At 41.5% G+C, this 26,098-nt stretch overlaps 1 protein-coding gene across 5 annotated transcripts in view; it reads right to left on the bottom strand.

Annotated features, from left to right (window-relative positions):
• The window catches only part of SRPK2 (SRSF protein kinase 2), a 142,398-nt gene that overhangs the window by 47,847 nt on the left and 68,453 nt on the right, over positions 1 to 26,098 (bottom strand). For all 5 annotated transcript variants that reach the window (XM_070947977.1, XM_070947978.1, XM_070947979.1 and 2 more), the window contains exon 3: positions 6,256 to 6,407. In XM_070947977.1, coding sequence (XP_070804078.1) covers positions 6,256 to 6,407 — 152 coding nt within the window. The remainder of the gene's footprint in view (positions 1 to 6,255; positions 6,408 to 26,098) is intronic.

Here is a 26,098-nt window from a genome sequence, read left to right as displayed (position 1 = left end):
AAGCCCCCCCAAAAAAACAACTTTCACACTTTACACACACAAAATTCCACATACAGCTTTGTGAGATTTTGTGTGTTTGTGTAGTTGGAGTGAAACACTACAGAAACACACTAAATCTTAGAAATCTGAACAAATATTATTTTATTTTATTTTATTTTTATTTTTATATGAAAACTAAATTTAAAACTTCCTAAACTTTAAATGGCTAGGTCTAAAAAAGAACAACTTAAAAAAAAAACCCAATTAACTATTTTTTTTTAAAGCTCCCAAAGAGGGGAAAACTTACCCAATAGAACAGGGGGCTCCAACCTTGGCAACTTTAAGACTTGTAGACTTCAACTCCCAGAATTCCTCAGCCAGCTTTGCTTTGCTGGCTGAGGAATTCTGGGAGTTGAAGTCCACAACTCCCTGCCTGCTTGATTGCAGGCAGGGAGAGGCTTGCTGATGGAATGGATTCAGGCAAGCGAAGCAAGGCAAGCATTGCGACTAGCAGCTAAGGTAAGCAAGCTGGAGGGGGAAAACTTTTTTCCTTTTACATGGCTCTGGCGATCCCAGCTGCGTTGCCTGATTAGCAGGCAAAGCTGGGATCATCAGAGCTTGGATCGCCAGAGCCATTTAAGGCTCGTCAGAGCCTTTCGGGCTGGTCTGCCTGGTTACAGGAGAACGACCCCCGGCGTATAAGACGACCCCCGACTTTTGAGAAGATTTTCATGTGTTAAAAAGTCGTCTTATACGCCGCAAAATATGGTACATAATGTCAACTGAGCAGTGATTAAAAAACAAAACCAGCCAACGTTATTTTAACATTTAACGAGTCTATATTCTGAATGCCCCCCCCCAATAGGGAAAAAAATGTTAAGAAATGATGAACGCATGACGCTCAGTTTATAAATTCTCCTGCTCTTTTCAAAAGAGCTGTTTTGTAACGGGAGGGCCACAAGAGCGAAGAATGACATGTTTCAAATAATGACTGACTGGCTTTGAAAGGACAGACGCAAGAGATGGTTCCTTTCAAAGCACCTCCTGAATGCGCTGTTATTTTAAGCTGGCAAACGAGCGAAATTCTTGCCTTTGTTAACTCGATGAATAGGAGACATCTCCAGAGTTTAAAAAAAAAAAAAAGAGCTAAAGAAAAAGCAGAAGTCGAGTCCACCAAGCACGCACACACAAAAGTCTAGTTGCACCTGTGGCCCACAAACTCTACAGGAATTCCCACCCGTTCTGGTGCAGTTGGCACATCTGGACTGCTGTTGATTGATTTACTGATAAAGGAGACTATTTGTAGTCAGGGTTGAACTCTGGGCTCCTTGGTGCCCTCTGAGCTTGGTGGTTTTCTTGAGACGTTTCATTAACCAAACTAGGTAACATCATCAGTGCTAGTAAGGAGTGGGGTTTGCTCTCAATTTATATTCTAGTGGCTTGTCTAGTTTGGTAACGGGAGGGCCACAAAAGCAAAGAATAACTTGCGGGAAATAGGCTGACTCTGTTAACTGCTTAGAGTGGGCTGTAAAACACTGTGAAGCATATATAAGTCTAAGTGTGCTATTGCTAAATGCCATTCATTCATTCACTCACTCACTCCTTCCTTCCTTCCTTCCTTCCTTCCTTCCTTCCTTCCTTCCTTCCTTCCTTCCTTCCTTCCTTCCTTCCTTCCTTCCTTCCTTCCTCCAAGAGCCATGGTAGAGTGGTGGTTGGAATGCAGTATTGCAAGCTAACTCTGCTGACTGCCAGCAGTTCAATTCTCACTGGCTCAAGGTTGACTCAGCCTTCCATCCTTCTGAGGTTGGTAAAATGAGGATCCAGATTGTTGAGGGAAATATGCTTAGAGAGGGCTGTAAAACACTGTGAAGCGATATAGAAGTCTAAGTGTGCTATTGCTAAATGCCATTCATTCATTCATTCATTCATTCATTCATTCATTCATTCACTCCTTCCTTCCTTCCTTCCTTCCTTCCTTCCTTCCTTCCTTCCTTCCTTCCTTCCTTCCTTTCCTTCCTTCCTTCCTTCCTCCAAGAGCCGTGGTAGAGTGGTGGTTGGAATGCAGTATTGCAGGCTAACTCTGCTGACTGCCAGCAGTTCAATTCTCACCGGCTCAAGGTTGACTCAGCCTTCCATCCTTCTGAGGTTGGTAAAATGAGGATCCAGATTGTTGAGGGAAATATGCTGACTCTGTTAACTGCTTAGAGAAGGCTATAAAGCACTGTGAAGCGGTATATAAGTCTAAGTGTGCTATTTATTTATTGATTGATTTGATTTGATTTTTATACCGCCCTTCTCCAGCAGGACTCAGGGCGGTGAACAGCCGAGATAAAACAGAGCATACAAAATTTAAAAAACAGTTTAAAAGGTAATTAAATAATTTCGGGCCACAGTTTAAAACAACCCAATTAAAACCAATTGCTAAATGCCATTCCTTCCTTCCTTCCTTCCTTCCTTCCTTCCTTCCTTCCTTCCTTCCTTCCTCCAAGAGCCGTGGTAGAGTGGTGGTTGGAATGCAGTATTGCAGGCTAACTCTGCTGACTGCCAGCAGTTCAATTCTCACCGGCTCAAGGTTGACTCAGCCTTCCATCCTTCTGAGGTTGGTAAAATGAGGATCCAGATTGTTGAGGGAAATATGCTCACTCTGTTAACTGCTTAGAGAGAGCTGTAAAACACTGTGAAGCGGTATATAAGTCTAAGTGTGCTATTGCTAAATGCCATCCATTCATTCATTCATTCAATCAATCAATCAATCAATCAATCAATCAAATTTCACTCACAGAATGACTCTGGGCTCAACACAATTAAAAACATTCCTCTTTCCCTATTTATTTTAGAAAGCAAGACAAAGCAGGGACTGAGGATTGCTTGCCGAGTTTCTTCAAAGTGCCCTTCACTCATAATCAAATGAGAGTTCTCAGAATTGCTCCTTTTTCTAAATCATTTGTCGCACACCTATTAAAAATCATCCAACGAATCGGTGTCGCTGAGGAGCCGAAATCCGGTAATCCAAAACTGGAATCAGATACTAGACGCGGATGAACACAAGAATGCTATTGTTGAGAAATAATTAAAGTATGTCCAGTGGTACCTCGGTACTCATAGTTTCATTGATTTTGAGGGACGCGATGAGTACCAAAAAATGATGACTACCAAACAATTTTTTCCCAGAAAGAATAATGTAGTGAGATACAGACAAGTTTTAGCTGGTGCGTTGAATATCAAACAAACGGTGAGTAGCGGGACAAAATTTTCACGTCAAAATGCACTGAGTACCAAATTCAATGAGTTTCAAAGCAGTCGAGTACCAAGGTATCATTATATAAGAAGACTATATGCCAGTGATGGTTAACCTTTTTCCCATTGTGTGCCAAAAGCAGGGGGCAGCGGGGGAGGGGTGTCACGCACACATGTGCCCACACCCATAATTCAATGCGCTTCACACACACCCCACTGCACATGCGCGCACGACCCCCTAGCACTCCCGCTTTTGGCATGCAATGGCACGGTGGGACCGGAAGGCCGGTTTTTCACTCTCCCCAGGCTCCAGAGCCTTTCTAGGAGCCTGGGGAGGGCGAAAACAGCCTTCCCCACCCCCCAGATGTCCTCTGGAGGCCAGAAATGGCCCATTTGCCGACTTCCGGAAGGCCCAAAAATCAGCTGGCTGGCGCACGCATGCCCGCCAGAGCTGACCTAGGGCAACGCTCACATGCCCAGCAATATGGCTCCACATGCCATCTGTGGCACTTGTGCCATAGGTTTGCCATCACAGCTATACGCTGTATCAACTATAATGCCAAAACATGGGAAGGGGTTATAAGTGCTGAATTTCAACCGTTCCTGCTCCCTTTTCTGTCTTCCAATCTCTAGGTTAAAGAGATTGCTGGTTTCAGTGCCAAGACACACAATAAAGCACACTATTAAGTCACGTATACAAGGAAAAGGGAGAAGTCGATGCATAAACTGAAGTTATGATGACTTTAAAAGTAATTCCTGCCTCAGTGGCCCATCAGATAATTCTCAAGGGGTTTCCTGATCGTAGAGGAAGAAAACTATCCTAGAATAATTATTCGGAAGTTAACAAGAGAAAGGAGAGATAGGAAAGTCAGATATTAAGGAAATAATTTCACATAAAGTTGGGTGATTCGTCAGAATCCTGCTAACAGTTCTTTCTAATTTAATTTTGGAAATGCTATCAAAGGTCTTCACGGTATATATAAAATTATTTACATATTCCAGTTACTAGAGATCACCAAATAGGAGATTAAATTTTGTCAAGGTGTTTTTCCTGTATACCATTCAGTCATAGAATGGAACAGCATTTAATAAAATAAATAAATAAATTTTAAAAGTTTAATGACAAGTTATGTCAAAGAAGGTAATTAACAAATGGAATGCCCTAAGTACAGGTAAGTCCTTGACTTACAATTTTTTATTTAATGGCCGTTCGAAGTTACAACGGTACTGAAAAGTGGGACTTATGACCGTTTTTCACAGTTAACGACCTTTGAGCATCCCCACGGTCACGTGATCAAAATTCAGGCACTTGGCACCTGACTCATATTTACGACGGTCGCAGTGTTCCAGGATCATGTGATCCCCCTTTTGTGACCTTCTGACAAGCAGAGTCAATGGGGAAGCCAGATTCACTTAACGACTATGTTACTAACTTAACAACTGCAGTGATTCACTTAATAACTTCGGCAAGAAAGGTCGTAAAATAGGGCAAAATTCACGCAACAAATGTCTCCCTTACCAACAGAAATTTTGGGCTCAATTGTGGTCGTAAATTGAGGACAACCTGTAAACACTATAATTAAAAACAAGAAACTATTCTTAGTGCCCCAACAACTGCAAACTATTGGGAATTTGGTGCAGAAAGATTAAACTGATAACAAAAAATATTTCAGCTACTGTCTAAAGGTAAAGGTTCCCCTTGCACATTTGCGCTAGTCGTTCCCGACTCTAGGGGGCGGTGCTCATCTCCATTTCAAAGTCGAAGAGCCAGCGCTGTCCGAAGACATCTCCATGGTCATGTGACTGGCATGACTCAATGCCAAAGGTGCATGGAACGCTGTTACCTTCCCACCAAATGTGGTCCCTATTTTTCTACTTGCATTTTTTACGTGCTTTCGAACTGCTAGGTTAGCAGAAGCTGGGACAAGTAATGGGAGCTCACCCCTGTTATGTGGCACCTGGGATTCGAACCGATGAACTGCCGACCTTTCAATTGAAAAGCTCACCGTTTTAGCCATTGAGCTACAGTCTACAGACTGACAAATTTAAAAAACAAAACAAAACACCAATGTTAAATTGCTTAAACCTTTTAAAACTCTTGCGTGCATTTTCCATCGTCTAGAATTAAAGGATAAAGAATTACCAGTAAATGAGGCTCTTTTTATTTAATTAACAAGGCTTTTAAAAAAATACGGATTGGGAGGAACTTCTGGGTTTTTAAGTTTCAAATGATGGAAGCATAGAGTTGTGCCGAAAGGCAACAAAATCAGTACTTTCTTGGGGTTTCTTTTTTTCCTTGAACATTTCGCTTCTCATCCAAGAAGCTTCTTCAGGCTGGTTTCCAAGGAGAAAAACCACCAAGAATTACAGATATTTCAAATAACAGATGGGATCTGTTGCGGCCTGTCCGCCGCTGGTCTCTCTAGTAGCCAAAACAGAGGAGGAGGAGGAGGTGTGGAAGTCAGGGTCAGCATCAGGGCAACCTGGGAGCTCTGAGGGGGAAGAGGGAATGGAGCTAGCAGAGAGAGAGAGACAGAAGTGGAGCCTGGGCCATCCGTCAACCCTCAGATGGAGAGTGAACAGCCCCCAGGTCTGGAGGTGGCTGATGAGGAAGAGGAGGAACAGCTGGGTCCAGTGCCCGACGCACGGATGCACAGAAGGCAAAGGAGAGGAGAGCAGTGGAAATCTATGGGCCGGTCCTCGGGACGAAATGTTACTGAAGCCCCACTCTAGCTCCGGGGATAAAAGGCAGGGGGCGGAGATGAATAGATGCAGCAGACAACTATTCATCTCCCTGCTGGACAGAACTGTTAGCCTGCAGTGAGAGAGAAACTTTTTGCCGGGGCTGCTGGCGTTCCTAATAAAGGAATCTTCTGAGTTCACGTCAGAGGGTTCGTCGTGTTTGGGGAGCCGGGTCACTACAGGATCGCTGAATCTTGTCCTGACTTGGGATAACCATGACCTGGATGCCTAAGAGACTCTCCGCAGACATTCAAGGATCCAGTTCCAAAATGAATCTCTTTATTTGCACCAACTAACCTTTGCAATAATCTGCAGGGTCTTCTTGCTCTTCATCATCGGATCCCAGAATTTCTTCCTCTGGTTCTGGCGGTGTCGGTTCCGGCAACGGTGGTGGAGGCGGCGGAGGCGGCGGAGGCGGTGCAGAGGGAACTTTTTGTTGAGGCTCTGGCCTACAAAGGAAACATATGTATATATGGCTCATGTCCTATTTGGTAGTTGCCTGTATAAGAGGGTGAGAGACAGGTATCTCGGTCTACAGTAGTGGCCAAAATTGTGGAAACCCTTTGGGGAAAGCGTATTTTCTTAAAAGTAGCTAATAACACCACTTTTTTTTTTAGTAGTACCATAAAATTATATATCAATGGAAAGATCATTTAATCAAGAATGTAATGCAATAACTTTTATGAAGGATTTGCTATTAGAATAGCAGTTACAGTATAAAGAAGAAAAGTGAAACACAGAAAAAACATGATATACAAAAATTATCACCATAGAAAAAACGAGATATACAAAAATGATCACCACGTCAGTTAATACTTAGTTGAGAAGCCTTTAGCATGAATTACGGCCTCACAACATCTTCCCATGGAGTGAACCAAGTCTTTTAGTTCTTCAGCTGTTCTAATGAGAAACCAAGATTGAATGATGGCTTCCATTAACTGGGTTTAATTGCTGGATCACTTCTGACTAACAAGGTTCTTTAGTCAGCTCCCTAGATTTTCAAGTGGGTTAAGGTCTGGGCTATTCCCAGGCCATTCCAGCAGTGGAATAGGATTATCTTGAAACTCAAAAAAAAAAAAAAAAAAAGTGGTGTTATTAGCCATCAAACCTCAAAAATAACACTTTTTTCCCAAAAGGTTTCCACATTTTTGGCCATTGCTGTATATCCCAAATGAATGACCCATTGGGATCCCCATATCAAAACAACTTTCCTTATGTGTGGCCAGAATCTGAAAATAACATTTAACACAGCACAGTACTTGAGCAAAATGGTTCAGTTGAGATAGGCATATGTGGGACTGATTGGGATAGATTGTAGGGGTGATACTGAAATATAATTGATCACATTTTATTTCTCTACATATTCAATCATTGTACACTATTCCAATTTCATTTTAAACTGTATTTGATTCCAATTTCATTTTAAATTGTATTTTATCCAATTCCATTTTAAATTGTATTTTATCAGATTTTAGTAATCATTTGTGTCTGGAACTCTGCACTTTGATATGGCCCAAGGGCTAATCAATAAAGTAAACTAACTAACTATGAATATATGTATATTCAGAAGCTACAATGCTTGAGCAAATTTCCAGAACCTTCGTCTTTTCTTGGCTTTTCATTCAAACATTCTTTACGAAAGAGGATAATTGATTCCGCGTGGGCTGCAGAAATGAATCTGAAAATGTTATGGAACACGGCAAGAATTTTAAAAAAAGAAAACAACAGCGGGCTGGTACGTAGGATTTAAAGCACACACATAAAATCAGATTAAAGGATAGAGGAAAACTACTAGCTCTGTTCCTGACCTGTATAAACTACCATCTTTTGAATAAAAGGCAGTGGTGGGTTGCCCCCGGCTTGGACCGGTTCTATAGAACTGGTAGTAAAACCGGTGGGAGGCTCCGCCCACTGACCCCGACGTCATCAGGATGCTTCTGCGCATGAGCAGAAGCGCGCGCAGCCCGTTGTGAACCGGTAGTAAAGGTAAGTAGAACCCACCCCTCATAAAAGGGTACTTCAGGATCCAAGCTGGGTCGGTCACACCAGGACCAGAGGTTTTGTCTTCCAAGCTTTCGGAATCGTGCTGGAGCCCATCCTTAGGGAACTTCTCTCTCACCAGAGTGTGTGCTGTTCTGTGTGTGGTATTTATAGTTGCTGTTGTGGTCCGCCAGCAGCCTGCGGAGCTGGCGGCGGAGTCGGACAGTGAGGAGGCTGGGGAGGAACATGGGCCAGTTCTGGAGGCTGGGGAAGGCCCGGACGAGGGCTCTGCGTCGGAGGCAGAGATGGGGCCAGGGCCATCTGGGAGTGATGCACGGACTATGGAGCCTCCAGAGGCTGACAGCAGAGAGGCAGAGGAACAGGAGGAGCCTGTTCCTAGTGCACACATGCGCAGAGCTGCCAGTAGGCAAGAACAGTTCAAACAAAAGGGACGACTAGGGAGTAAGGCCTGGAGATGATTGGTCCCTCCCATAAGGCTTAAAAGAGGAGCAAAGGCACGTGGGCCCTTTGCAGGAAAGCAAGGTTGTTAATTCTCTTCCCAATCAGCATCTCTGTTTGATTCTGGACTCCATGTGGCTTTGCCAAGTAGATTTTTGGCAGCGTGTCAAGGGAGATAAAGATTATCCCAAAGGACTTCTCCGGAAGGACTTTTTGCAACTAATTGGGACTCAGCTGTGAATGAATGTAATTCACAGCTGTTGCAATAAGAGGTTTTTGGAACTACTCGTGTGTTTTAATGATTCGGGAAGCCTAGGTCACAACAGTTGCGTGTGCCTTTTTTAGACATTGACTGGGGTGTGTTGATGGCTGGCTTTGAAGTCGTTGGCTTGTGCTGCCAAGCCTTCACCTCCTAAGTATTTGATAGGTTGGTGGCCTGTTTCCCAGGCTTCAAATCACTTTCCCGGCTGTTTTTGTGCCTGCTCGTCCAACAATCTTAGTAGCTCTAACACTGAATTTAGCACACGCTCTGCTGGAGAGAAGTTCCCTGATGATGGGCTCCAGCACGAGTCCGAAAGCTCGGAAGACAAACCCTCTGGTCTCGGTGACCGACCCAGGCTCGATCCTGCAACATTATCCTGGGATACACATATTCGTAAAACGGTACTTCTTTAAAGATGCTTTTTTTTATTTTGCTCACAGCAGCAAAAGGATCACAGCTTCTGTTACAAGTAGTCCTCGACTTACGAGCACAATTGAGACCAGAATTCCCGTTGCTAAAGCAAGGCGGTAAGCCAGTGAGTCAGGCCTAGTTTTATATCTTTTGGCGTAGTCGTTAAGCAAATCACTACAGTTGTTGAATGAATCATGCAGTCTCTAAGTGAATCTGGCTTCCTCCATTGACTTTGCTGATCAGAAGGTTGCAGAATGAGATCACATGACCCCAAAACACAGCAACCGTCATAAATGTGAGTCAGGTGTCAAGCATTCAAATGTAAATCACATGACCATGGGGATGTGGCAACGGTTCTGTGAAAAATGGCCATAAGTCGCTTTTTTCAGTGCCGTTGTAACTTCGAATGATCACTAAGCAAACTGTTGTAAGTTGAGGACTACCTATACAGCCGATTTCAAGAAACTCTGAAATTCAAGTTTAGTTTAGCTTGTCCCTAAGAATATGGGTCTCCAACCTTGGCAACTTTAAGCCTGGCAGACTTCAACTCCCAGAATTCTGCAAAGCTGGCTGGGGAATTCTGGGAGTTGAAGTCTGCCAGGTTTAAAGTTGCCAAGATTGGAGATCCCTGCCTTAAAAAACTCTTCCTCAAAATAAAGAAATCCTCAAACTAAGGAAATCCACTACAAAGAATTAAATACAGGTAGCCCACGACTTATGGCCACAATTGAACCCCAGATTTACGTTGCTAAGTGAGACATTTGTTAAGTGAGTTTTGCCCCATTTTAGGATCTTTCTTGCCACTTTTGTTAAGTGAATCATTGCAGTTGTTCGGTTGGTAACCCGGTTTATTTTATTTTTATTTAATCAATTTATATCCCGCCCTTCTCCTAGTGGACTCAGGGCGGTGCACAGCCAGAACTAAAACTTAACAGGTTGTTAAGTGAATCAGGCTTCCCCATTGATTTGGCTTGTCAGAAGGTCGCAATGCGGATCACTTGACGCCGGAGCACTGCGACCGTCATAAATATGAGCCAGTTTGTCAAGTGTCCCAATTTTGATCACGTGACCTGGGGGGTTGCTGCAATGGTCGTGTGAAAAACAGCGCCGTTGTAACTTTGAACAGTCATTGAACGGTCTGCTATAAATCGAGGACTACTTATACTAACAAAACCTGGTGAGGGATGCTACATTAGCCTTTCATCCAATCACGTCAACACAATAATATCAGTTTGGCAATTTTGATTAGGTAAAGTTGGTGGTGGGATTCAGCCAGTTCGCATCTATTCGGGAGAACTGGTTGTTAACTTTGTACGCAGTTCGGAGAACCGGTTGTTGGAAGAAATCTTATTTTGTTTTTTTCCACTTTATAGGGCTAATCCTGTAAGGAAGGCAGGAAGGAAACTTTCTGGTGTTATTTCTAGCCTAATCTTTATTACCCTGCTTACGGAAACTGCCTCTCTGGTTAACCCTTAGTACATTGTAACAGCTAAGGCGAAGCACCCATCGACATGAGTGATGTTGAGTTGGCCACGCCCACATGGTCACATGACTACCGAGCCACGCGTACCCAGCTGGTCATTAGGGCAGAGAACCCGGTTGTTAAATTATTTGAATCCCACCACTGGGTAAAGTCCTTGAAAGGTCCTTGATGAACCTAAATCATCAAGTTTATTACGTAGAATAAACGCCAATCAGAGCAATGGAAATAGATATTTTTGGGGTTCAACTCCAATCAATCCTAGACAGCAGTAGCGATAATCAGGGATTATGGAATACATAGTCCTACAATCTCAAAAGTTTACCAATTCCATTGCCCTGTTTGGTGTTTATTCCACATGGTAAACCTGAGACCAACTAATATTAAAAAGTGACACAGACAGTTCTCGTTTAGCAGCCACAACTGGGACAGGCAATTTGGTCGTTAGGCAGAGCGGCCTAAGGGAAGCTGCCAATGTGCTGATGATCTTAGTTCAGCTCGCCTTTGTCTGTAGCTAGGCATCTTCATGGAGATTTAAACCATGAAGGAACCTGTCGTAGGAAAAGTCTAAGGATAAAAGTGACCAATAAAAAGCCACAAAAGAATACAGTAGTGTGAGGTTTAACTTAATCAAGGCTCGCCTCTTTGATTTGAGTTCTGATCGTGCTTGTATGCCTAACCGTTTAAAGGTACTGCCCTCCAATAATTTGAACCCTGGACTGCAACCACTGATGTAACTGTGATGTAAGTGGCTTCTGTGACCCCATAGTTTTGACTCAGGATAGGGCATCCTCCTTTCTATAAAATTTGTAGCAGGAAGTGGAAGAGTTGGAGTTGGAATAGAGTAGAGTAGAGTAGAGTAGAGTAGAGTAGAGTAGGAGTAGGAGTAGGAGTAGGAGTAGGAGTAGGAGTAGGAGTAGGGTAGAGTAAATAGAATAGAATAGAATAGAATAGAATAGAATAGAATAGAATAGAATAAGAGTAGAGTAGGAGTAGGAGTAGGAGTAGGAGTAGGAGTAGAGTAGGAGTAGGAGTAGGAGTAGGAGTAGAAGGAGTAGGATAGGGTAGAGAGAATAGAATAGAATAGAATAAGGAGTAGGGGCAGGGGTAGGGGTAGGGGTAGGGGTAGGGTAGTGAATAGAGTAGAGTAGGAGTAGGAGTAGGAGTAGGAGTACGGTAGGGTAGGGTAGGGTAGGGTAGGGTAGAGAGAATAGAATAGAATAGAATAGAATAGAATAGAATAGAATAGAATAGAATAGAATAGAATAGAATAGAATAGAATAGAATAGAATATGTTTTTTTATTGGCTAAGTGTGACTGGACACATAAGGAATTTGTCTCCGGTGCATAACCTCTCAGTGTACATACAAACAACAAAGTGATAAATCATAAGTCATATTTTGTCCCGATAATGTCCTTCTTCCGAAGCAGCTGCACATCAGCCCCTTTTTCTTCCTGAAGCTCATCTTTTTCTCATTCTCCATTAGCCTCTTGCTCGAGTATGAAAAGGGCTCATACAATGGAAACTACAAGTAACAATGTCAATCTATGAAAAAGCCTGAATCTCACGGCTAAAGCAGGCCAACAAAAAAAAAAGGACACAGCCTCGGGATAAGCAGCCGAATCATCGGCGAAGGAAGCCATTCACAAAAAAACTTGTCATCTATGAATTATTAGATGAAAAACCGCTCCGTGCATGTTAGCAGCAAACCGGCTACAAAAACTCACTACTGCAGCGACCTAGCAGATCGCTCAAATAAGCATCATTTTTAATTGTTCGGCTTAATCTGCAGGTAGTCCTTGCAAGGGTTTGTTTTAGTGACCGTTCCAAGTTACAACAGCACTGGAAAAAGGGGACTTAGGACCATTTTTCACACTTACGACCGATGCAGCATTCCCCGCGGTCACGTGATGAAAACTCAAGACGCTTGGCAACTGACCCGTAATTACGACGGTTGCCGTGTCCCGTTGTCACTTTTTGAGACCAAGGCCGATGGGGAAGCCAGATTCACTTAAAACACAGTGGCATTGCTAACTTAATGACTGCAACGGTTCACTTGTAACGGTCATAAAACGGGATGAAAACCCACTCAACAACAGTCTGGCTTAGCAACAAAAACTGTGGGCTCAATTGTGGTCGTAAGGCGAGGACTACCTGTAATTGACCACACAAATTTATCTTTCAACCGTGTTTCAGATTTTTGAGCAACAAAAGGTAACACTCGGGTTTTTTTTCCCTTCCTCTCTGCACACACACACATACACACACAAAAAAGAGCAATATCAAAATAAAAAAACTTACATTTTCTACTATGCTGCAGCGTTACTATGGCAACTGGCTTAGATGTCTATTCATATCACCAAGTGCCAGTGACAACTTTAGGTACACTAAATGAAACATTGGCTCAAAGTCTTTCTTTCAGCCGGAAAAGCTTACTTAAAAAAAAAAAAGCTTCTAAATGAAGGTTCTGCTTAAGGTGACATTTTGGAGCGAGAAAAATAAATCAGTTTATTTTAAATATACCTCCATTTAGTCTGCTGCGAACACATCCTTAACGCAACACCAAGATTTTCCCTGAAGGATCTGGTACCGGTCTTCCCCCTTGTTGAAAATAAGCTGAGTTGTTAATTGCCATGTTGTTGCAAATAAAATTGCAATAACATAACACAACTCTTCAGGTCAAAATAATACAGAGCAAACGTAAATATTGCTCAGCTATTTTATTTATGCTGACTATATTTTGGTAAGACCACACTTGGAATATGGCATCCAGTTTTGGTCTCCATGATATAAAAAAGATGTTGAGACTCTAGAAAGAGAAGAAGGAAGAGCTACAAAGACCGGAGGCTAAAATACATGAAGAATGGTTGCAGGAATTAGGTATATCTTATTTAACGAAAAGGGGTGACATGATAGCAGTCTTCCAATATTTGAGGGGGCTGCCACAAAGAAGAGGTGGGGTCTCCAAAGCACCTGAAGGCAAGACAAGAAGCTAATGGGTGGAATTTAATCAGGGAGAGAAGCAACCTAGAACTAAGGAGTAAATTCCTGGCCGTGAGAACAATTAACCAGTGGAACAGCTTGCCACCAGAAGTTGTGGATGCTCCAACACTGGAAGTTTTTAAGAAGAGATTGGACAATCATTTGTCTGAAGTGGTATAAAATTCCCTGCCTAAACAGGGGGTTGGCACATTAAGTAAGAAAGCCTATTCTGCACTATGTTTATAGAAGCAGAAATTCCAGAGAGAATGAGAAGCACAATCACCTGGTGAGTGGGTACGAGAGTGTGTATCTATCTACTCATTTATTACCGTGTTTCCCCAAAAATAAGATCCTGTCTTATATTTTTTCTGAACCCTGAAATAAGCGCTTGGCCTTATTGCCATGTGCTCAAAACCCCAATTGGACTTATTATCAGGGGATGTCTTATTTCGGGGAAAACTGGGTAGTTTCCTGTCTCCTGGTGATTGGCCCAAGGTCACCCCTCTGTCTTTTGTGCCTACGGTGGGACTAGAACTCACTGTCTCCTGGTGATTGGCCCAAAGTCACCCCTCCGTCTTTTCTGCCTAAGGCGGGACTAGAACTCACAGTCCCCTGGTGATTGGCCCAAAATCATCCCTCTGCCTTTTGTGCCTAAGGCGGGACTAGAACTCACAGTCTCCTGGTGATTGGCCCAAAGTCACCCCTCCGTCTTTTGTGCCTAAGGCTGGACTAGAACTCACAGTCTCCTGGTGATTGGCCCAAAGTCACCTCTCCGTCTTTTGTGTCTATGGCAGGACTAGAATTCACAGTTTCCTGGTGATTGGCCCAAAATCATCCCTCTGTCTTTTGTGCCTAAGGCGGGACTAGAATTCAGTCTCCTGGTGATTGGCCCAAAATCATCCCTCTGTCCTTTGTGCCTAAGGTGGGACTAGAACTCACAGTCTCCTGGTGATTGGCCCAAAATCACCCCTCCGTCTTTTGTGCCTAAGGCGGGACTAGAACTCACAGTCTCCTGGTGATTGGCCCAAAGTCACCCCTCCGTCTTTTGTGCCTAAGGCTGGACTAGAACTCACAGTCTCCTGGTGATTGGCCCAAAGTCACCCCTCTGTCTTTTCTGCCTAAGGCAGGACTAGAACTCACAGTCCCCTGGTGATTGGCCCAAAATCATCCCTCTGTCTTTTGTGCCTAAGGCGGGACTAGAACTCACAGTCTCCTGGTGATTGGCCCAAAGTCACCCCTCCGTCTTTTGTGCCTAAGGCGGGACTAGAACTCCCAGTCTCCTGATGATTGGCCCAAAGTCACCCCTCTGTCTTTTCTGCCTAAGGCGGGACTAGAACTCACAGTCCCCTGGTGATTGGCCCAAAATCATCCCTCTGTCTTTTGTGCCTAAGGCGGGACTAGAACTCACAGTCTCCTGGTGATTGGCCCAAAGTCACCCCTCCGTCTTTTGTGCCTAAGGCTGGACTAGAACTCACAGTCTCCTGGTGATTGGCGCAAAGTCACCTCTCCGTCTTTTGTGTCTATGGCAGGACTAGAATTCACAGTCTCCTGGTGATTGGCCCCAAATCATCCCTCTGTCTTTTGTGCCTAAGGCGGGACTAGAATTCACAGTCTCCTGGTGATTGGCCCAAAATCACCCCTCCGTCTTTTGTGCCTAAGGCGGGACTAGAACTCACAGTCTCCTGGTTTCTAGGCCAGCACCTTAAACTAGTACACCACGCTGGTGCACGCACACTCTCTCTTGTCATCCTTTAGAAAGTTATTAATATAAAATCTGTGTTAAAAATAAAGAAAAGTGCTGAGGGTAATTAAGTAATTAATTAGAAAGCTGAAAACATCTCACTATATCTTAACGCCATAGCAAGATGTTAGAGAAAGTCCATCTCTCTCCCTCTTCCAAACTAGGACAAGTTAGGAGAACCTAAACTGCATATTTCAGATCACCTATCGTGCTATTTCAACCAAGGTGTGTTCAAAACCGAAAGTTGCAAAAGACGAATCACACTCAATGAGCCAACAACACATTAAACAACTCGAATTGACCCGGAGGAACAAAATATGCAATCGGGGCAGGCACCGACAAAATCCATCCTCTGAGTAATTCCTGAATAATTTTATGAGGTGCAATCCCTCATCTCCCGTTTCCAGTTCCAACATGCCAAATCTACAAGATGTGTTGCTTCTAAAGCAAAGGAAATCAGCTGGGGGTGGGGTGGGGGGGGGGTGAATGAGAATTTGTTTCCTAGAAAATGTCTACCACTTCTCTACAGCTTCACTTCATTTCGCACAAATTAATTGAGATTTACTAATAAAGGGGAATATTTGTAGCTCGGGGCTGACATCGGGGGTCTTTGGTGCTCTCTGAGCTTGCTTGTTTTCTTAGAGACGTTTCATTACCATACTAGGTAACACCCTCAGTGCTGGAAGGGAGTGGGGTTTGTGGAATGGAAGAGGAGGGAGAGGAAGGAGGAGGATACTGTATGGTCCTTGGTGCTCTCTGAGCTTGCTTGTTTTCTTAGAGACGTTTCATTACCATACTAGGTAACACCCTCAGTGCTGGAAGGGAGTGGGGTTTGTGGAATGGAAGAGGAGGGAGAGGAAGGAGGAGGATACTGTATGGTCCTTGGTGCTCTCTGAGCTTGCTTGTTTTCTTAGAGACGTTTCATTACCATACTAGGTAACACCCTCAGTGCTGGAAGGGAGTGGGGTTTGTGGAATGGAAGAGGAGGGGGAGGAAGGAGGAGGATACTGTATGGTCCTTGGTGCTCCTTGAGCTTGCTTGTTTTCTTGCAGACGTTTCATGACCCAACTAGGTAACATTATCAGTGCTAGAAGGGAGTAGGGTTTGTAGAAAGGAGGAGGAGGAGGAGGAGGAGGAGGAGGAGGAGGAGGAGGAGGAGGAGGAGGAGGAGGAGGAGGAGGAGGAGGAGGAAGTGGAGAAGGAGGAGGAGGAAGTGGAGAAGGAGGAGGAGGAGGAGAACTATGAAGGGCCATTGGTGCTCTCTGAGCTTGGTTTATTTATTTATTGTATTTATTTATTGGTTCGATTTATATGCCGCCCTTCTCCGGAGACTCAGGGCGGCTTACAATGCGTTAAGCAACAGCCTTCATACTTTTGTTTATACCTGCTTAGTAGGGCTTTCGCCTCCCCCCCAAGCGGTGTTCTTTTTTATACAAAGTCAGCTTATTGACTTTGGCCTGAATAGGTTTTATGGGTTAGTTTTTTAATTGTATAGCTAGGGGTCTTAAATTGGGGAGGCCGTTTAATTTAATTTATTTTTAATTATCTTAACTTTTATATTGTATGTTATTTTAATTCTCGGCTGTTCACCGCCCTGAGTCCCTTCGGGGAGAAGGGCAGGATATAAATTTAATAAATAAATAAGTAAGTAAGTAAGTAAGTAAGTAAGTAAGTAAGTAAGTAAGTAAGTAAGTAAATATTGCCCCCACAATCCAGGTCCTCATTTTACCTACCTCGGAAGGATGGAAGGCTGAGTCAACCTTGAGCCTGGTGAGATTTGAACTCGCAGTAATTGCAGGCAGCTGGCAGCTAAGTGCTACTTAACGGCACTTTAGTCCGCTGCTCCACCAAGGCTCTTATGATTGTTTTCTTGTAGACATTTCATGACCCAACTAGGTAACATCATCAGTGCTAGAAGGGAGTAGGGTTTGTAGAAAGAAGGAGGAGGAGGAGGAGGAGGAGGAGGAGGAGGAGGAGGAGGAGGAGGAGGAGGAGGGGGAGGAGAACTATGAAGGGTCCTTGGTGCTCTCCGGCTTTCTTGCAGACGTTTCATGACCCAACTAGATAACATCATCAGTGCTACAAGGGAGGGTGGTTTGCAGAATGGAGGAGGAAGAGGAGGGGGGAGAGGGAGGAGGACTATGGAGGTCCTTGGTGCTCTCTGAACTTGCTTGTTTTCCTATAGACGTTTCATTACCCAGCTAGATAACATCATCAGTGCTATGTGCAAAATAAATGAGATTTACTTCTGCATACATATTTGTAAGACTGCTATCAAAGTACAAATAGTAATTTGAAATTGTTTGGAATAGATAATTTTTTTTTTAAAGCATTCCACAGTTTTACAAAGTCGCCATAATGAAATCTAAAGAATATGTGAATATAAATTAAAACAAGTGTTACACTGGGGGGAAAAAAAGTCTAATAACAAATGCAGGCAGCATTAAAGGAAGCTTCTGTTTTATTAGCAAATTATATTTGCATCCAATACTGAGGAGTGCAATAATACACAATTACCCAAAACAAGAATATTGAACAGGAAACCATTTATCAATTAATTAACAATATAATCAATAGAAAAAAGCTTCAAGGATTTCAACATATGTTGCTTCATATGTTGCAAAATATTTTTGCTGAAGTTATTTTTTTTTCCCAAATTGCCTGTGGATTATAAAATATAATTTCCAGATAAAAGATCTTCAACTTAATACATAGGAAGCCTCAACTACCCCGCTAGATTGCACAGAAAAGTCACATTCTCAAAAAAGCAGGATTTTTTCAGCATTAAATAAGTTGGTTTATTCTTCTGGTTGTGAGGATCGAACTCCTAGCTGTGGGCAGATACAGCCTACAATACTGCACTCTAACCATTGAGCCACCAGGACGGAGGGAGGGAGTAGCAATAGCACTTAGACTTGTATACTGCTTCTCAGTGTTTTACAGCCCTCTGTAAGCAGTTTTGAGCCTGGTGAGGATCGAACTCCTAGCTGTGGGCAGATACAGCCTGCAATACTGCACTCTAACCATTGAGCCACCAGGAAGGAGGGACGGAGGGAGGGAGGGAAGAAGGGAGTGAGTGAGTGGGTGGGTAGCAATAGTACTTAGACTTATATACAGCTTCTCAGTGTTTTACAGCCCTCTAAGTAGTTTTGAGCCTGGTGAGGATCGAACTCCTAGCTGTGGGCAGATACAGCCTACAATACTGCACTCTAACCATTGAGTCACCAGGAGGGAGGGAAGGAGGGAGGGAGACAGTGAGTGAGTGAGTGAGTAGCAATAGCCCTTAGACTTATATACTGCTTCTCAGTGTTTTACAGCCCTCTCTAAGCAGTTTTGAGCCTGGTGAGGATCGAACTCCTAGCTGTGGGCAGATACAGCCTACAATACTGCACTCTAACCATTGAGCCACCAGGAGGGAGGGAGTAGCAATAGTACTTAGACTTATATACCGCTTCTCAGTGTTTTACAGCCCTCTCTAATTCGTTTATAGAGCCAGCAAGTTGTCCCCAACAATCTGGGTCCTCCTTTTACCAACCTCGGAAGGATGGAAGGATGTGTCAACCTTGAGCCAAACAGGATCGAACCGCTGACAGTCGGTGGAATTAGCCTGCAATACCGCATTCTAACCACCAACTGCGCCACCAACGGCTCTTTTAAATACAATTTAAAGGAAGCTCTGGCTAATGACTGTAGATCTGATTCAGCAGTACATGTAGCTTGTGTAACCTAATTCTTAGCAGGACAACCTGTTATACCCCAAGGGGAACAAAATAAATAAATCTCAAAGGATCGTTGACCTTTTTTTTCCAATGTTTCATGGTTGTTCCTTTCTGGAAATCTCTTTTATTTGTGACTAGAAAGTATCTCCCAGTTCATTAACCAAATTATGACCTCAAAGAACTATTTGTTCTCAGATGGTTCCCCAAACTTTGGGAAGGAATTGGATCAAAGAGACAAGGAGGCCTTATTCTGCTTAAAACTTGTACTTCCTCCATGGCTTAATATCTTGATTTTTGAATCGTGTCACCGAATGAGTAGGATTGAGATATTCTGGCTTGTAATATTTCGAGAAATGTTGAAACAACCATGGAGGGGGGAAAAATGGGAATCTGAAAAAAAAAAGCGTTAAAGAAAAATTTAAATACAGCCGATATGGCCTCTTATACTGTATTATCCTAAGTTCATCCTATTATTTGAAGATCATAAACCTGTGGACATCGCACAGGTTGTTCACCGATGTAAGGTCATGTCCTCATGTTGTCAATTCCAATTGGAACCAGACAGATTTTTGTCTGTGTTTATTTTATTTTTATTTTTATTTTAAATTGTATCCACTTCCTACATAGAAAGTAAGTCTTAAATTAAGGGTTGTTCTCCTTTTGGATAAATGTGTTAATTAGCACTTCTGAGCAAAAAGTAGAGGATGCCATTTTCAATAATACAACTAGTAATATAGTTTTATTACTGTACTCACAAATTCCAACTTCCTTCACTTCCCCCAGTGTCCTACGTATTAAGCAGCTCACTACTAAGGATGAGATGTTTATGGATAACCAGCAGGGGAAAAAATGAATGAATATATATTGGATTGGAGCTGAAAGGCGAAAGGGAAGCAGTATGCTCCCACCCATATTGGGGTAGACCAGGTACTTCAATAGAAAAACACATTATATTATATTATATTATATTATATTATATTATATTATATTATATTATATTATATTATATTATATTATATTATATTATATTATATTATATTATATTATATTATATTATATTATATTATATTATATTATATTATATTATATTATATTATATTATATTATATTATATTATTATATTATATTATATTATATTATATTATATTATATTATTATATTATATTATATTATACTATATTATATTATGTTTTATATGATTGATATGATATGATATGATATGATATGATATGATATATTATTATATTATTATTATAATACAATACAATACAATACAATACAGTACAGTACAGTACAGTACTATATTATATTATATTATATTATATTATATTATATTATATTAATTATATTATATTATATTATATTATATTATATTATATTATATTATATTATATTATTATTATATTATATTATATTATATTATATTATACTATATTATATTATGTTTTATATGATTGATATGATATGATATGATATGATATGATATGATATGATATATTATTATATTATTATTATAATACAATACAATACAATACAATACAGTACAGTACAGTACAGTACAGTACAGTACAGTACAGTACTATATTATATTATATTATATTATATTATATTATATTATATTATATTATATTATATTATTGTATTATTATTATATTATATTATACTATATTATATTATGTTATATTATATTATATTATATTATAATTGGATAGCCACTTATTTGGAATGATAGAGGGCAGTGATGGCTAAGCTTTTTCGGACCGAGTGCCCAAAGCGTGTGCTGCCCGAACCCCCAAAATGCAATGCGGTTGCCCCACGCATGCGCCACACCCCCACGCATGCCCCCAGCCTCCCACACATGCACGTCCCCGCATGTGCCCCACCCCGCATATGCACGCACGGCCTCTCACATGCAATCTGCCCCCTGTGCATGCACGTGCACCCCCTGCATGCACCCCATCCCTGCGCATGCGCATCCCTGCATGCGCCCCGCCCATGCCCCCCGCACGTGCCCGCCCCCCCCGCACATGTGCGGCAGAGACCCGATGAGCAGCTGGCTGGTGGGAGGCGTGCCGGCATGCATGGCAGAGCTGAACTGGGGCAACAGCTCACGTGCCCAGAGAGGGCGCTGCGTGCCACCTCTGGCACGCGTGCCATAAGTTCGCCATCATGGATATAGGGTCTCCTGCTTGAGCAGGGGGTTGGACTAGATGACCTCCAAGGTCCCTTCCAACTCTGTCATTCTGTTAAACCAAGCACTTCACAAAACAAATTAAGGATTTTCTTTGTTGTTGCTTGTAGTATTTTTATTATTATTATTATTGAATGCTATTAAAAGCATCTTAATTACAATATTAGCTCAGGGGAACTTTTTAATATTTGTAAATGGGGATAATAATACAGAAAAGTGGGGTTTTTTTAAAAACACTGCAAAGAATTGTTATACTGGATGGAAAGGTATAGAAAAAGAAGCAAAAAATTTTTAAGTGCAAGTAATTAACATGAATGCCGAAAGCCACGCTTTTGATGAACCTGTCTTCAAAACAATGTTTTAAACAATACTACAAAGAAATTAATAAACACACAGTAAAAGGGAATATTGTTATCTGTAAAAAGCCAGAGTCACTTGGATAGTGAGAGGAATGAAATCTAAGTTGGATGGGTGGATAGATGGGTGCGAGGGTGGATGGTGGGTGGATGGATGGATGGGGTGGCTGGTGGATAGGTGGATGAGTGGATGGACGCGTGGGTGGATGGATGGATGGATGGATGGATGGATGGATGGGCAAGCGGATGGATGGCTGTGTGGGCGGGCGGGTGGATGGATGGATGGATGGATGGATGGGTGGGTGGGTTGATGGATGAGTGGATGGGTGGATGAGTAGATGTAGATGGATGGATGGACGGATCAACAGAGCATGTAAACACAGTGGCTTGGTTAAATTGGACAATGACTCATGATCATATCTATGCTCTTATGGGGGTTTTTTTTCCCTGGAAATGCATCTTAAACTCATTTTAAGCACTGTTAAGTAACACCAGCTGTCTGCAATTACTGCAAGTTCAAATCTCACCTGGCTCAAGGTTGACTCAGCCTTCCATCCTTCCGAGGTAGGTAAAATGAGGACCCGTTTTGTGGGGGCAATAAGCTGACTTTGTATAAAAAAGAACACCGCTTGGGGGGGGCGAAAGCCCTACTAAGCAGGTATATACAAAAGTATGAAGACTATTGCTTAACGCATTGTAAGCCGCCCTGAGTCTCCGGAGAAGGGTGGCATATAAATCGAACCAATCAATCAATCAATCAACCAATCAATCAATCAATCAATAAATAAATAAATAAATTTTAAAAATGCAAAAGCAGTCACTTATTCCATCAGACAGACCAACCCAAAATAACATCCCTCTTAATGTCCAATGATTTCTACTGGGCCAGGATTATAACAGATTAATAAGGGGGGGTGGGGGAGTTTCTTATTTAAACCTTCAGTGAGGATGAAGGAGTCTTAAGCATTATGAAAAATCAGCTACTCCATCTGTTTGTTCTAGATCGAAAGTACTTCTAATTCTGATCTACAGTTACAGGTGGTTTTAGCAATAAGGAATACTCAGGCAGAAAACTATCTTGTTAATGTTGCAACATGCACACATATATCATTCCATAAAACATTACAAAGGAGCTTGTTAAAATATTCAGCATTTTCATGGATCATCCAAAGAGCGTCTGTAGGTGAATTTCTGCTTATCATTCACGAAACAAAGAACATTTCTGAATAATTAGAAAGCCTGCCATTTGCCAGGCTTTGCAAACTGCCTCTTCAAATATTTGGCTTAAAAGTCCTCCAGGCTAGGTTCCAGAGAGAAATTAAAGCGTTCTTTTGAAAATGTTCTCGCTTGTTTTCAAATATGGCACGGATTCAGACTTCGCTTACCTTTTTTCACCCTGCAGGAAACAAAAACCCCAAATCTTCACGGCATTGCCAAATTTTGTTAGTGTCACGCCGATACAATGCTGAACAAAATAAGTCTGTATCAAAATCCAGAGTTTTTACCATGCCTTTTCGGCACCTGTACTGAAAGTCCTTACCTGCCAAAATTTCTGTACTTCTGTTTTTTTACCCCGTTTCCCCAAAAATAGGACCCATCTGGAAAATAATGGGAGTGAGCTCCCATTCTTTGCTCCAGCTCCTGCCCATCTAGCAGTTCAAAAGCATGCGAATGCGAATAGATAAATAGGTACCACTTCAGTGGGAAGATAACAGCATTCTGTGTACCTCGGCGTATAGTCATGCTGGCCATATAACCACGGAAGAGTCTTTGGATAATGTTGGCTCCCTCGGATAGAAAATGGAGATAAACACGACTCTCTAGAGTCGGACACTACCGGACGGGGAAAGATTTATCGTTACCTTGAAGGGTGTATGCATATACATCCAGGTGGGCATATATATTTGTACCATTTACCTGAAAATAAGACCCAATCGAAAAATAAGTCCTAGCATGATTTTTCAGGATGCTCGTAATATAAGCCCTGCACCCAAAATAAGCCCCAGTTAAGATTGTCAGCCAGATGGATGCATTTAGTACCGTATTCCCCCCAAAAAATAAGACCTAACCAGAAAATAAGCCCTAATGTGTCTTTTGGAGCAAAAATTAATATAAGACCCAGTCTTATTTTCAGGGAAACACGGTACTAGTTCTCTGAACGTGCTCATTAGCCATTTTGATATTATACAGGTAGCCCTCAACTTTCAACAGTTCATTTAGTGACTGTTCGAAGTTAAAAGGCACTGGGGAAAAATGACTTATGTAACCTGCAAACTCCATGATCACAGGATCAGAATTAAGATGCTTGCCAACTGACTCATATTTATGACGACTGCCATGTCCCGGGGGTCAACGCGATCAGATTTTGCAACAAGCAAAATCAGTGGGGAAGCCAGATTCGCTTAGCAACCGTGTTACTAACTAAGACTGCAGAGATTCACTTAACAACAGAGGCAAGAAAGGTTGTAAAAAAAGGGCAAAACTCACTTAACAAAGGTCTCGCTTAACAACAGAAATTTGTTGCTGATTCATGGGGGCTCTAATTAGGATTCTCTGGAAGAGTTTGCTTCATTCATCACTCTTTTGTATACAGGCAACACTGTCCTTGTGAATTTTCTCCTTGTATTCCCAGAGAGCTTATTCTCATTGGTTGTTTCTGCAGAAATAAATGTTGTGGCACAGGTCACCCTCGAGTTACAACTACAACAGAGTCCAAAATTTCTGTTGCTAAGCGAGACAGTTGTAAAGTGAGTTTTGTTTCCTTTTACGACCTTTCTTGCCGCCGTTGTTGATTGAATCACTGCGGATGGTTAAATGAGTCACACGGTTGTTAAGTGAATCCAGCTTTCCCTGTTGATTGGCTTCTCAGAAGGTCGCAAAAGGGGATCACGTGACACACACACACCCCGGGGACTGAGACTGTCATATATATGAGCCAGTTGAGTCAAGTATCTGGATTTGGATCACATGACCATGGAGAGGCTGCAATGGTCGTAGGTGTGAAAAACGGTCGCAAGACACTTTTTTCAGTGCCGTTGTAACTTCGAACAGTCACTAAACAAACTATTGAAAGTCAAGGACTACCCTGTTACCCTGAAAATAAGACCCAAACAGAAATTAAGGCCTAGCGTGATTTTTCACGATGCTCGTAATATAAGCCTTCCTCCCAAAATAAACCCCAGTTAAGATCGTCAGTAGACAGAGGAGTTTAGTACTATATTTTCCCCAAAATAAGACCTAACCGGAAAATAAGCCATAATGCATCTTTTGGAGCAAAAATTAATATAAGACTCAGTCTTATTTTGGGGAAAACACAGTACCTATATAAGAGAGAACATTTTTAAAACAACGAGGGGATAAGAGAATTTAACAATTGGACATTAAAACTAGGAGGTAAGGAGATAAAAATAAGGAGATAATCTCTATGTAGTAAACACAAAGCTCTCTAGTAATTCCTTACAACATGTAATTCTATACTTTGGCACAGAGTAAGTTTGCTTTTGTCTTCATGTATCTTTATCTTTATGTATATTTTTAAGAAAAAAAAATTATCCTGCAATATCTATTCATATATATTATATTACTACATATGGAACTGCTGATTATCAATTTGTCCTTATCGTAAATTTAAATTTAAGACAGAATTCCAATTCTCTGCTACTGGTGAATTAATATACATTAGTTCTCAAAGAATGTATTTTTATCCATTGAGAGGTGGTGCCAGCTGGATTTGAAAAATAGTGGGTTAATTTATCTCAGGGTTATTTTGAGATAAATAACAAAATAATCTTGAGATAAATTAACCCGCTTTTCTTCAAATTGAGCCTGGCTTTTCCACAATCTCCATGCCGATAATCTGCCGTATTTGCTGTTAATTATGTTTTCTTAAAAGGTCTGCCTTTAAAAACCCATAAGGTTAACAATAAAATAATTGAGGAATTCAAGGTGATTATACTCTGGATAGTCAAATAATAACTGTTGCAACTTGCATCTCTAGACAAAATTGCAAGATCTTCCTAGTAGATTCCGAACCAAAAAAAAAAATAAAATAAAGTAAAATAAAATTCATGGAAAATCTATCAGGGTTGCTTTGTTTGTTTTGTCAGAAGGGGAAAAAAAACATTTGGTAGCTGTCACTAAACGAATTGGGCTATTAATATGTTTTGTGTCATATACTCTGGTTCTCAGCAACAGTTCGTATCAGGAAAATACGAATAATAATAATTTTAATTAGCAATTTTATGATGTTTGTGTATCTATATTTTTCTTGACTGTACACCGCCTTGAGTCCTACGGGAGAAAGGCGGTATAGAAATATAATAAATAAATAAAATAAATAAATGAATAAAAACGACAATCACCTCACTAGCTGAGGAGAAAATTTGAAAGACTTTTCTTCGTACGGCCTTTCATCCAAAATTTTAATGATTCTATTAAAAAAAACAACAACAAAACTTCTGGAAAACTGATGACAGATAGGGCAAGCTTTAAAGGTCTAATAGCTTAGAAATATACTTATTCTTGACTAGACATGCAGAGACTTAGATTTTTCTTTTTA

Source organism: Pituophis catenifer, unplaced genomic scaffold (genome assembly GCF_029215685.1).
Source record: "Pituophis catenifer annectens isolate HBS135680 unplaced genomic scaffold, rPitCat1.0.hap2 SCAF_7, whole genome shotgun sequence".
Taxonomy (NCBI): domain Eukaryota; kingdom Metazoa; phylum Chordata; class Lepidosauria; order Squamata; family Colubridae; genus Pituophis; species Pituophis catenifer.
Note: the sequence above shows the minus strand (reverse complement) of the source record. Positions and strands in the feature narration are given on the sequence as shown.